This window comes from Anabrus simplex, chromosome 10, assembly GCF_040414725.1.
Source record: "Anabrus simplex isolate iqAnaSimp1 chromosome 10, ASM4041472v1, whole genome shotgun sequence".
Taxonomy (NCBI): domain Eukaryota; kingdom Metazoa; phylum Arthropoda; class Insecta; order Orthoptera; family Tettigoniidae; genus Anabrus; species Anabrus simplex.
In genome coordinates this window covers 110,679,458-110,693,545 of record NC_090274.1, presented here as the reverse complement: position 1 = coordinate 110,693,545, position 14,088 = coordinate 110,679,458, and the positions used below count along the sequence as shown (strand labels likewise).

The 14,088-nt window shown below is 40.9% G+C and overlaps 1 protein-coding gene across 3 annotated transcripts in view; it reads left to right on the top strand.

Moving 5' to 3' along the window:
• Nucleotides 1-14,088, top strand: part of rin (ras GTPase-activating protein-binding protein 2) — a 145,901-nt gene that overhangs the window by 128,804 nt on the left and 3,009 nt on the right. For all 3 annotated transcript variants that reach the window (XM_067154732.2, XM_067154733.2, XM_067154734.2), the window contains exon 10: nt 1,647-1,793. In XM_067154732.2, the coding sequence (XP_067010833.1) occupies nt 1,647-1,793 (147 nt within the window). The remainder of the gene's footprint in view (nt 1-1,646; nt 1,794-14,088) is intronic.

The window sequence follows — 14,088 nt, the reverse complement described above, 5'->3', positions numbered from 1 at the left end:
TCAGGAGTATATGATTACAAATTCAGACCAAATCACAGTAAAGAGTGCCCAAACAGCATCAATACAGTGTACCCCCCTCTGGCAGATATGCAGGCATGTATTCGCATGTGCAAATGATCATAAAGGTGCCGAATGCCATCCTGCACCTTTTAATGCAATTCGGCAAGGGTTCTTGCAGGCTCTGGAGAACGCGTAAGTTCCCGTTTCATGTCCCATATGTGTTCAATTGGCGAGAGATCCGGTTATCTTGCTGGCCAGGGAAATTGTTGTACACTGCTTAGAGCCTGTCGCATCGCAGCAGCCATTCGTGGATGTGCCTTGTCCTGCTGAAAAAGCATGTCTTCTTCCTGTCAAAGAATTTGCAGTAGCAGGGGGACAGCAACCTTTGCAATGTAGCAGGCACTTGTTATGTTACCCTGCAGAAACACCAACTGTGACTGCACATTGTAACTGATGGCACCCCCACACCATGAATCCTGGGGTGGGACCTGGGTGTCGTGGGCGAATGCACTCTGGAATAGTCCGCTCACCAGGTCTGCTCCGTACACGTGTATGTCCATCACTTGCATACAGACAGAACCTACTCTCGTCACTGAAAACAACAGAGTGCCACTCCCGTCTCCAGTAGACTCTTTCATGACTTTACTCACCAGTTATTTTATCCTCTTTGTTCTTATCTTCCTGGCTTCGATGTCTATTTGATTTGAATTCAACTTGTTGGGAATGTTCTTGTATGTGTGCATATGGTTGCTCATTTGTTGATATGCAAATGTAGAAGGCAGAGCAATGTTTTATTACCGTATTTGGAAGATTGGAAGAATTACTTCATGCATTCTGAATATTTTTGCCGGGATTAGTGATATTCCTCTCTTCACAGTCGCATGGATGTTGAATCCCTGGTGAAGGTTCTGCATTCAGGATAATCTTCTCCAGCCATGGGCACGTTTCTTTTCCACAATTGTTTATATTGGACTATATTTGACTTTCTCAAGATGTGGCCAAAATATTGTATTTTGTGAGGGTTAAGATTTCACATTATTTCCCAACACAACAGAGTGTCTCCTCAAAGGTGACTTGAGCTACCCACTGGATCTTGAACTTTCTGCGCAACATCAGTGTTCCTGCAGTCGGTTCAGTGACGCCTTTAGTGTCTGTCCTTAACTTAAAGTAACACAACACTTGACGACACACCGAATCTCCAGTCGATGTCATGGTTACACACAAGTTGCACGTCCTGCAGTGCTAATTCCTATTTTGATTTTTATGTTAGGATCCCATTCTTGTATTAGCCAGTATTGCAGGTACTTGAAATGTGATGTCATCTCACTGGTATTTCTTTTGTTGTATTGAGGAACTTGAATGTTCTATTTATCCTCTGTTTTAACACATTTTCTGAAATCCTAAGAAACTCAGTTCGAGCCATATTTTTCTAAATGGAAAATTCTAAATTCCCATGGAGGGAATTAGATATTTTTCACCAATAGAGCATGTCAAAAACATATCAGGTGTAAGGCTTTTCAGGCGTTTGCTCTATTAACCAGCGCTTCGTTTTAGGTCTGACACTATTTTTCTGTTTGAAAGTAACATATTCTTATCTCGTCACTGCGTGGGTGAATCAGAAGTTATTTTCTTTCTCTCTTTTTCAGGAACTCTTCAGTGAATTTGGTAACATCATAGACCTGCGTATTCACAGTAAGCAGAACGTTAAAGGTGTGTCCGGAAACAGAGTTCCCAACTATGGCTTCATCATCTTTGAAAATGCCTCTACTGTCCAGACGGTTCTGAGCAACCGGGTGAGTAAATGGACTATGCCTTCTCTCCCTGGAAATTGTGCAATGACTACAAAATTTTGGATTTATCTATTTATTTCTTTATTATCGTATGGCCGAACAACAGCTCTTAAGTATGCAAAGAAATACAGTTCAGAAATACACAACTAGCCAGATTAAGTTTTGGAATGATTTCACCAGTCACAGGCTTCAGAGTTGCAAAGTCCCCATTTTTCTAGGAAAGCTTTGCTGCATCTGGTGTGGTGTGACCTGTCCTCAGTCGGTTCTGTCTAATCCAGAGTTCACTGGTAGGATCTGCAACACCTTGGGGGGGTTAATTGCTGCTGGTGCGATTCTTCTTTGATGTTGGATTTGCCTCTTAACTCCTTGCTGTTCTGGATTTAAAGATGACTACCAGCTTGAGAGAAGATAATTTACAATCTCCTGGATCAAGAGATCCTGTGGATATGGTGTAGTTCTTCCGTTCTCATACCATTGTTTCCTGTCATCTGATTTATATTGGTGGGATATTGCTGTTGGTATCCAGCCTGGGAATAGGAATAGATTTCAGTGCACCATTAATATTTCTCATACATTCATTAAGGTGTACACCAATCTGAAACCTGTTACATGTGACCCTCTAACATCTACTGCACTGGAGTCTATAGGATACTGTGCAGCTGTAGAGACTGGCAGATGTGTGAAGACTCACCTGACAGAGCACAAAGGGAACTATCTCCTGGGACAATACGGCAAGTCAGCAGTAGCGTCGCATGTGCTCCTTGACGGAAAGCATGAGGATACTGATATACTGGCCACAACATCCCACTTCCACGCCCGCCTGTACAGGGAAGCTATTGAAATACACAAACATCTGGATAACTTTCATGTAAAGGAGGAAGGAAGAAAAACTGAAACACAGCCAGGCCTAGTACTCCCCCTTTTATAACTCATGGCCGAAGCCAACTAAGATCAGTGATATCACAGTCAGTCAATCAGAGGACCGACTGCTCGCCGCAACCCAATTAGAGATCGTGCACTCTGATATCCAATCGGACGACAGACTGCTCGGTACATCCCAATCGGAGGTCATGCGTTCAGATATCCAATCAGACTACAGACTGAACGGTTTGATGCAATCGGAGAACGCTCGCTTGTGTATAAATACAGCCACCTTACCAGCAACCATCACAGTCGCCAGCGGGACGCAGAGAGAGTACTTCGACAACGCCACGGTAGATGATTACTGCAGCAGTAGTCGAAACGTCTGGCAGGAATGAGAGAAATAGACCACAGCAGAATAGCCTGGAAGATTTTTATCATACTTCGTGTGTTAGATTATGTAAAACTGTAAATAGCTGTAGGTATATGCAACTGAAAATATATAAGAAGCTTCCATCTAATGTGTTTTCTGTTTGCGACAAAAAGATGGCTAAAAAAAAAAGAAAAGCATTTTACTCATTCGATTAATTTGTGATAGTGCAGTAATTGAGATCTTGCTTGTCTTCATCAAGAATATGTGTTTAATTAATGGTAATTTTTACTGTACTTTACTTGAATGATTGTTGACAATGTCTATTGCCTTTTCGTGCTTAGTGGCTGGTCATACACTGATCAGCCAGAACATTATGACCACCTACCTAATAGCCGGTATGTCAACCTGTGGTACGGATAACAGTGGCGATGAGTCTTGGCATGGAAGCAGTGAGGCCTTGGTAGGTCACTAGAGGGAGTTGGCTCCACATCTGCTCACACAAGTCACCTAATTCCCATAAATTCCGGGGTGTGGGGCGATGAGCTCTGACACCACGTTCAATCACATCCCAGGTGTGTTCAGTCGGGTTCAGATCTGGCGAGTTGAGGGGCCAGCACATCAATTGCAACTCGCCACTGTGTTCCTCAAACCAATCCATCACACTGCAACCCGTGCGCGATACTTCTCGGCCATCATGGTGCCTTGCACGATCTCCACTGGACCCATGAATGCCCACGTGAATGTTCCCCAGAAAATAAATCAGCCGGCGCCAGCTTTTCTCCATCCCGCAGTACAGGTGTCGAGGAATTGTTCCCCTGGAAGGCGATGGATTTTCACCCTCCCATTGGCATGATGAAAAAGGTATCGGTATTCGACTATACAATGCTCTGCCACTGCGCAGTATCCAGTGACGATGGTCACGTGCGCATTTCAGTCGTAGTTGCCGATGTCGTGGTGTCAACATTGGCACATGCATGGTCGTCGGCAGCAGAAGTTCATCCTTAGGAGTGTTCGGTGCTCTGTGAGTTCAGATACACCCGTACTCTGCCCAGCATTAAAGTCTGATGTTAGTTCCGTCACAGTAGGGAACATGCATGATCCGGGGTTTTAATTAAAAATATGCTAATCTGATTCAAAATTTCATGCAGAATTTAGAAATATGATCAGAATGTAAAAATAATAACTCCAAACATGATAAAAAATCTAAATTAAGTATGAAAATGTCACGTGATGCAAGTACGCGATCTCATTGGTCTGACAGTCATTGTACAGGTTGACTGAATTAGCAGACGAAATAACACATAGTGTGCTGTGAGAAGCAGGATACACTTTGCGTATGTTAGTGTCTGGTATAGTTAAATTCGAGGTCTATGCATTGGATAATAACCTGAGTGGTATATTTTAGACTTTAAATGAATCCTGCACAGACAGTGAGGCAGAAAACTTATAAATGGTATATAGTTCTAATGTGCAATAGCACATCGCATACCATCCCAAACAAATTGTTTATAAATGTTCAAAAGATGCTAAAACTAGGGAGAAATGGATTTTGGCGATCCGGAAAAATGCTGGTGATATATCGGAAAGATCTACAGGTTTTTTTTTTTTTTTTTTTTTTTTTTTAGATCATTTTAACGTTAAGTTGAATTTGTTTGAATTTTCACTTTTCCATGTCAGCTGTTCTAGTAGTAAAATTTTAAATTTTAATGTATGATGCTTTAATTAAATGCTTCAATTACATCTTGGAATATGAAAGTAATAAACAGTGCATTAATTAATGCTGATTATTAAAGTATTCTCCAAACCTAACCTATGTTTTGGGTGATCCATGTCCTGTTATGAAGAGACTTTTATTTTTGCAAATGTATCTCATTAATTGAAGTTGGGATTTTCCAAGCCTATTACTGATTGGTCAGATGATTTTGTATTGTTGAAAATGGTTATGCATGCAACAGTCATGTCCGTCATCAAGTTGTGATATCACATCATTAAGACATATCAAATGCAATAAAGTATAGAAGGCACCAAGTTCCTTTACTTCGAAATCAAAAACAAACATTGGCGCCCAATAGCACGGCTCTCAATAACCTGATATGTTCAGTACAAGCAAGATCATGAAATGTGAAAACGCAATTTAGGTTAAGCACCGGAGTAAAAATACAACACATCTCGAATTTGTGGGAATCATTCACGGATATTGCATTCTCGTTCATAACAAAAATCAGACCGCTGAGGCCAACAACTTCAACGGAGTGCAGCATAAATCAGTAATCAGGCAAGTACGATTCGATGTTACGTACATATAAAGAAGTAAAGACAAGATTTCAAGATTTACATTCTTCTCGCCGCTCACTGCAAGAATCTCCGTGAGACCGTGAGTCTCTTGGACATATACACCATCCTAGCTATGAGAAAATAATAGAAGTCCATTGATCCTCCTGTTGTCATAAATAAAAAAAAGATCTAAATTCCTTTGTCATATAACCTCAATTCCTTTGAACTTGTACATAACCTTCACAGAATCCCTTCGAACTTTCACAGCATAACCTTAATTTCAATATGTCGCAACTAACGAAATTGAACCAATCGCGTGGTCGAGTAAAATGCACGTTAACAAGAATAATAAAGTCGATTACAGCTGACATGTCAAAATCAGAGGCGAAGGTTAGAATTTAAAAATGTGAAGAGCTGTGGAATTCTTTTGAAGAAGTACAAATGAAAATAGAGGAAACAGAGATCAATGATGAAATAGCTGCACTACAGTTTCAAGAGGAATGCGAGGGAGAGCGAGAGCTATTTGAATCGTATTTATTTCAGCGCAGTTACACAACTGCAAACAATAATAGATGAAGCAGAGCGTGTTCAGAATAATTTACTAGCTCAAATGAACACTGCAGTAAACAACGCCGTTCATCAACAGAAAGTTCCACATCATCATAACAGAAGAATGCAGAAATTAAAGTACCGGAATTTAACGGCGAATTCACAAAATGGTTGCTTTTTAAGAACAGTTTTGAGTCAACCATTCATAATGATACTCAACTAACAAATATCCAAAAATATCAGTATCTGATCGGTCTTCTGCAGGGCGAGGCACGCAAAGTCATTCAAGGTTTTACCATTTCAGAAGAAAACTACACAAGTGCGTGGAACTTGCTTGTAGATACATATGATAATCAAATGATGATAATCGAGACACATCTAGATGAACTTTTCAAGTTTCCTACAGTTTTTAAAAAGAACAAATCTGAATCACTCAGGCAATTACAATTTCATATTCGAATGGCTTCATTAAGAGCAATGAAGCAACCAGTACAATATTGGGATACATTGGTTATTCATCTAGCAAAGAAGCAGCTAGATTTCATTGAGCAAAGGGTCTGGCAGGAAAGGGTGAAAGGCAACACTCCAGAAAAGATGCCAACATTGGATGATTTATTGAAATTTTTAACTGAGCGTTCCCAATCATATATGCTTTTAAATCATAACAAAACCAAGGCATTGAACACGAAGGCAAATCCGAAGGACAGACAACCTAGCAAGAAAGTTGTTATGACAACATCTCAGGCAAGCTGTAATTTGTGTGGTGGAAGTCACCCCATTTTTACATGTGAAGAATTAACCTTTACCACTCGTCTGTCGGGTGAGGCCCGACATTACGATATTCCCGTTCCGGTCGCATGTCGGGGGAGACCCGACACGGCATTTTATCGCCCACCGCTCGTCTGCCGTCTCTTAGCCGACAAAATACACGATGTTATACTGTACTGCCATCTTTTGGTTCCGCGTGGAACTTTGTAGAATCCAGATACTATTCGACAATCAGTCAGAAATCCATTATTTAGATGGCAGTGTGGCCGTCAGCTGTCAAATCACGCACATAGTAAACAAACATGGCCGCCATGTGCTCTTCTAGTCATATATATGTTGTATATGTCAGGCAACACACAAAACCTCAGTATTTTCGCACCTCTGCTTCTAATGAATATATCTAATGGCATTTCACGATGCCTAAAAGTGAACAGACGATGGTCGGTTTGTGTACCGTAACCCAACATGTACCTGATGCTGACGGCTGGCACAATTATAAATCAACAGATTCGGATTTCAAGAAATTGCCGTTTACAGTGGTTTCAGCCTACATACTACCGCGAGGTATGAAAACAGAGACTGAATAGAGTTTTTCAATTGCTTTTTAGCGATAATTTGTACACTAAATTATTAAAGAAACCAATCGGTATGCGTTAACGGTAATAATAATAATAAAAATGCAAAATAATTAGTCTTAAATTCCACATATTGCTTTTATTTGCTCCCGTATAGCTTGCTGTAAACGTGCATAGCCTAACTACATCATTTAATACCAAGTGCTATCTCCAAAATCGTGAAAGATTAATACAGGTCATATAAGTTAAAAATGTACATTTAAAATACGAGTAGTAGAGGCAACACAGAGAACTTTAATTCGAGGGGTAAGGGTTAATTAAATGATCAGTTTATGACAGAAGAAAACTGCTTCGAGGAAAAGGACATTCTCATAACTGTTTGAAACCAGGACATATTGCAAGAAATTGCAGAGGATCAAAATTCAAGAAATGTGGACTTCTTCACAACACACTTTTACATGCTGACGAAGATGACAAACAGAAACAAAATGTTAAAGAAAATCAAGTGCCCATAAACCTGTGTGTCAAATCTCAGCATTCACCTGCTTCACTCAGTGTGAACTTGGCGAAAGGAAAACATCACAAATACTTTTGTCAACAGCTTTAATTGATGTGAAAGATGTTCACGGAAAAAGAATGACATGCCGAGCCTTATTGGATCAGGGATCTCAGTCAAATCTATTAAAAGAAGGTCTGTATAAGAAACTTGGTTTACCGGATGTCAAGACAAACACACAGATCACTGGAGTAGTTTGTTCCAAGGTGGAAACAAAAAGGATTACGAGAGTACACCTCGCTTCAATGAATGACTGATTTGAGGTGAAAGCAGAATTTCTAGTTTTGCCAACTATAACAGGACGATTGCCACAGTTGGAAATCAAGAAGGACAAGATTATTATTCCAAAGGACATTCGCTTGGCAGACCCGTCATTCAACGAGCCTGGAGACATAGATATATTAATTGATGCAGGACTTGATTGGAAAATAGTCATAGGTCCACCCAAGAATGAAGCTGAAAGACAACCAGCTCTGCAAAACACCCGATTAGGCTGGATTATAGGTGGTGAAGTTTTTGAGAACAAACAAGGATCATTTAAACATAGGAAACAACATGCATGAAAATTAGCAATCAGCAATTATCAGATCAGATGGAAAAATTCTGGAAACAAGAAGCAATTCCGGAGATTCAACATTACACATCAGAAGAAGGAATATGTGAAAGACAGTTCACGGAGACCGTTTCGAGAGATACAACAGGTAGATTCATCGTAAGGATCCCTATTAAGCCAGATGTCATCCTCGGAGAATCAAAAATACACGCACTAAACAGATCAGAATCGTTAGTCAAGAGATTAAGCAGACACCCCGAACTCAAGACAGCTTATGCAGATTTCATGAATGAATATGAAGAACTAGGACATATGAGCTTGATTGAAACAAACCAAAATCAAGATGTACCAAATTCATACTTCATACCCCATCAACCAGTGGTACGTCCAGATAGTGACACCACAAAGGTCAGAGTGGTATTTGATGCTTTAGCAAAAACATCACTCGGGACATCACTCAATGACAAGCTCGTGACAGGACCTAATTTACAGCGAGATCTTTTTCACATTGTACTTAGATTTCGCAGCCATAAGTACGTCATGACGGCAGATGTGGAAAAGATTTCAGCAAATCCTCATCCATCCTGAAGATCGAGTATTCCAGCAGATTTTGTGAAAAGAGGAGTCTTCAGTCCCTGTGAGGATCTATCAGTTGAATACAGTAACATATGGAACAGCATCAACGCTTTACCTTGCCATGAGATGCCTAAATGAATTGGCTACTCTTCATGAAAATGAATTTCCAGCAGTAGCAAAGGCTATTCGCGATGATTTTTATATGGATGACTGCTTAAGTGAAGGAGACATTCTAGAAGACGTGATCAGGCTACGGCGGCAAATACAAAATATACTCAAGAGTGGTGGAATGCATTTGAGGAAATGGAGGTCCAGCAGCAAAGAGATCTTGGAGAGCAAAAGCGACAAAGGGACTTTACTGGTTTTAGACAAAGGTGAAGCTAGTAAGACTCTTGGACTCCTCTGGGACTCGGCACAAGATTGCCTTCAGTTTCGAGTTGACCTGGCAAAGCAGTCGCCAAGATCCAAAAGAGAAGTCGCCTCCCAAATCGCACAGATTTTTTATCCACTGGGACTCGTGGGTCCAGTACTGATCAAAGGGAAGTTGTTGATGCAACACTTATGGTTAGATGGATTTGAATGGGATCAGCCATTGTCTTGAGAGCACCTTCAGATTTGGAACGAGTATTATACGTCATTAGAAAGACTGAACAACATCAGAGTTATGAGAAACATAAATCCTGGGAATTGCTCTGGCTCTTCTGATTTGTTTGGATTTAGTGATGCTTCAGAGAAGGCTTTTGGAGCATGCATTTATGCAGTTTGTCAATCGCAAAGTGGTCTCCTTTAAAAACCATTTTGTTGCCAAAACTCGAATTGGAGGCAGCCCTTCTTCTTGCACAACTTGTCAAAACAACAGTGGGTGTTTTGAAAGAAAAAATTTGGTCAGATCAGATTATGGAGTTGACAGTACAATTGTTTTGGGATGGATCAACACTGAGCCAAGGCTGCTGAAGACATTTGTGGCAAACAGGATTGCAAAGATTCAAGAAGCCAGTGATGCAACCACCTGGAAGCATGTTCCTTTGACTGAAAATCCAGCTGATCTTCTCTCAAGAGGAATTACTTCAGCAGAACTCGAAGATAAAAAGCTGTGGTGGAGTGGACCTTCTTGGCTTTGCACACGTCAACTACAAGAGCATTCAGAAGAATTTGAAACAGAACTACCAGAGCTGAAGGTCACAGCAGAATGCTTATTACTGAATAAATTCTCGTCATTTCCGAAATTATGCCGTATAGTAGCATATTGTCAAAGATTCATTTATAATTGTAAACTCAAACCGCCAGAAAGGAAAAAGGGTTCACTAGAAATACAAGAAACTTGTAAAGCAGAGAAACAGATAGTCAAATGGACACTATTAGAAGCATTCCCTCAAGTACTACATTGCTTAACTCTCTTGGTGCCAGGCGGTAGTGCGAGAACCCGCCCTTTAAATTGCCAGAGCCGATCTGGTCGGCCTTTAACAATCCAGTTGGAAGTTGCCAGAGCCGATTACATCGGCCGGCTTAAAATTCTGTGATATACATAATTTTGAGGCAACCTATAGTGACGTGCATACTTTTGTTACAACCTGTAGTAAAGGGGCTACACGTTATTGTGTGCCTGGCCATGCTTTGGCAGTTCTAAGAGGGTGTTATACCTTTCACAAGAGTCATTTCCTGTCTTTACAAATACTGCTAACCGGTCAGTAAGAGATTGCTCCTTGCAGTGAGTGGATTTGTGACAGGAAAATGGCAAGTTGTTCACGCTATATTTTTTCAGCGGTTATGATGACAATAAATTAATGCAGTATTTGGAACAGTGCGAAGTTAACGCGGATGATTTATTGGATAGCGATAGGGACTTTAGTTCAGAGAGTAGCGACGAAATTATACCGGACACGTCCGCGGAATCACTGCAGCTAAAGAAGAGACGTTTAATTGTGTCTAACGGCACTAAAGCTACTGTGAATATGGTGGTAGATGAAACTAGTGATAACGAATATGATAATGTCTCTGGAGAACATTTTGTGGAAATTTGTCCCAATGAACCCGACAACATTCCTCAACCTCCTGTCTCCTTCAAGGAAGTTCTTGGACCTGAACATGCCCTACCGTCTGATTCTCCGCCCATATCATACTTCAATTTACTTTTCACTTACTCTCTGCTAAATCTTATAGTCTATCATTACCTAAATGCCGGTCTCCGCGGGCCAAGTGTAGGGTGCCTGCCTCTCAACCGGAGGTCATGGGTTCGATTCCCGCCCAGGTGAAGAATTTTCGCCTGGTCCTGAGGGTTGGTTCGAGGTTCACTCAATCTAAGTGACCCTAAGTGATTGCAATTGAGGAGATATCCGAGGGTGAAAGGGTGGCCCCGGTCTGGAAAACCAAGAATAATTACTGAGAGGATCCGTCTCACTGACCATGATACACCTCATAAACTGCAGGTACCGAACGGAGCAGCGGTCGCTTAGTAGGTCAAAGCAAATCACGGCTTTAGTGCCATACATTTCGTAATTTCGTAAATTCTGTTGTATTGTAAAATTATTTTTCTAATATATACTACAACCGAAAACGAGAAACTACTTTTTCTGAAAACAAAAAACTATATCAACTACTATTTTATACTTATTTAATAATTCAGAATTAATTTAATACTGTGTTGTCCGCACGTAGAAAAATTGTCAGTATTTGCCAAACATCGATACATACACGTGAATTTTATCGGTGAGTAAAATTGTCTTGTTTTTACTAGTGGCATATGTTTGAATTTTAATTTTTTACATTTTTATTTTTCTCGTTCAAATTAATTATTCTATAGAATTGTATTTAGAAATACGTTGTACATAATTACGTATATTCTTTTGTATCGTGAATTATTTTTTCAAACTAGATATTGAAAGGGAAAGTGCAAAAATATTTTTCTCTTCCTAAAAATAAACGTTATCGACAACTATAAATCAACAATAAAACATCTTTGACTCTTTATATCACTCTAAACCAGTTTCTTATTCTACGTAGTCGATATGTAGGAAAATTCATGCCGGTATTTGCTATACACTGATAGATATACGCGAATTTTAAAATACATGTTTTTCCACTGAAAACGGCCTGGCACGTTACAGTAGTAGTATAGTGGAGGTGGAGCTCTGGCCTCTTCCGGCTGATGGGGAGCGGCCGACCAGATCAGCTCTTGGCACCAAGAGGGTTAATTAATAATCAAGACCTCCCAAAGAAGAGTTCTCTAATGTCACTCAGTCCGTTTCTGGATAGTGACGGATTGATTAACCCATTCACATACCATTTAATTGAACTTATTTATGCCTTAGAGTACCATTTATTTTCATTACTTTACATGATATCACCGACACTGAAAAAGCATGCTTTCCAACAACCTAATGAGAGGAAATATCCAAACTACTGTCAGATGTACTTTGTAAAGTCTTTATGCGTTTGGTAGATCATAAAACGGCCATCTACGTGCAACGACACCTTCCACCAGTGGCATTCAAATGAAGATGCTTTCCTCAGACCCCGTGTCACACAGACTTCGCATCTCCATGATGGGGTAACGTGCATCGTTGTTGGGGGTATTTTGGTTGGAAAGTGTCCCAGTGCTTCCCCTGAAGTGTCAGTGATGTATACCCAGGGCTTGGGCATAGTCGTTTTGGATAGTTAGGCGAGGTCACATTTGCCAACAGCTGTTCGGCCAAGTTGATCCGGAAGCTGGTAAAGCTTCTTGTCAGGGTTGAGGAGGCGATGAATGTTGGAATTCAGAAGTGTCATATCTAGGATGTAGAAGTATATATTTTTGTATCCTTTTACATACTTCCTCATCAAGGGGAATGATGCGAGTCTCTGGTCATGGAATCAGCACCACCCATTGCACAGTTGTAGTCAACAAGATTGGGTCTGAAATTCTTCTTGCCGTCATACTTTACCACTTCAGGGTAATCTGGCCTTCATTTCATCCACAGATACAGGAAGCCAGTGGTCTTTTTCATATGTCATTGCCCTATTTATATCTTCGGCAGTGTCCTGGAGCGTGAGACTTTGGGTATGGTGATACAACTGGTGAGGAGGGCCATTACCTCGCCCAGGCGGCCTCACCTCCTTTGCTCAACAGGGGCCTTGTTGGAGGATGGGAAGATCGGAAGGGATAGACAAGGAAGAGGGAAGGAAACGGCCGTGGCCTTAGGTGCCTGGAGGAGAAGTAGGAAAATACGAAAAACCACTTCAAGGATGGCTGAGGTGGGATTCGAAATCCCTCTACTCAGTTGACCTCCCGAGGCTGAGTAGACCCTGTTCCAGCCCTCGTACTATTTGTTTTCAGCTTTTATGGCAGAGCCGGGAATCGAAACCGGGCCTCCGGGGATGGCAGCTAATCACATTAAACACTACACCGCAGAGACGGACTATTACTATAATGCTACCTATATGTTTGTTAGTGCTGAAATCCGATTTCTTACTTTACTAATGCTGAAAGCCCTAAAATGTAATGTTATTCTTTAATACGGGAATCGGTCTAGCAGGAAATATTGAAAGTGATGTGATTTCTATCCAGGTTCGTTGTTATCCTAATACTGAGAGTTACAGTACATTGCACGTATATAAAAGATGCCACTTACAAACTTGCTTTTTATCCGCACATTTGCACAATTCCTTTTCCAAGGATACTTCTTATTGTTGATAGCCTTTGTCTCACTATACTCCCTTCCACGCAGATTTTTCACAGCGAACGTTGCCAACACCTAAGCTCAAATACATCAGTTCTTCTCCTGTCAGCTTTCTTCAGTCTTGTGTTTTCCAGCCGTAAGTGGCTATAGGGAAAACAGTGGCACTGATGAGCCTTTGGTTCTGCCATAGATGTCTCTGCTTTTCCAGATATTTTCTAAGCTGTTCCAAGTGCCAGCCGCTACTTGACTTCAGGGGTGTAGTCACCTATGGGAGAACCAAGGAAATTGGAATCCTTAGCCACCTATATTTCTTCGTTGTTAATTAAAGAATTAAAAAAAGAAAGATTTGCTTTACTTTGCACCGACATAAATAGGTCTAAAATTATAGGTCTTACGGCGACGTTGGGAGAGGAAAGGGCTAGGAGTGGGAAGGAAGCGGCCATGGCATTAACTAAGGTACAGCCCTAGTGTTTGACTGGTGTGAAAATAGCAAACCACGGAAAACCACTGGGCTGCTGACAGTGTGGTTCAAACCCACTATCTCCTGGATGCAACGTT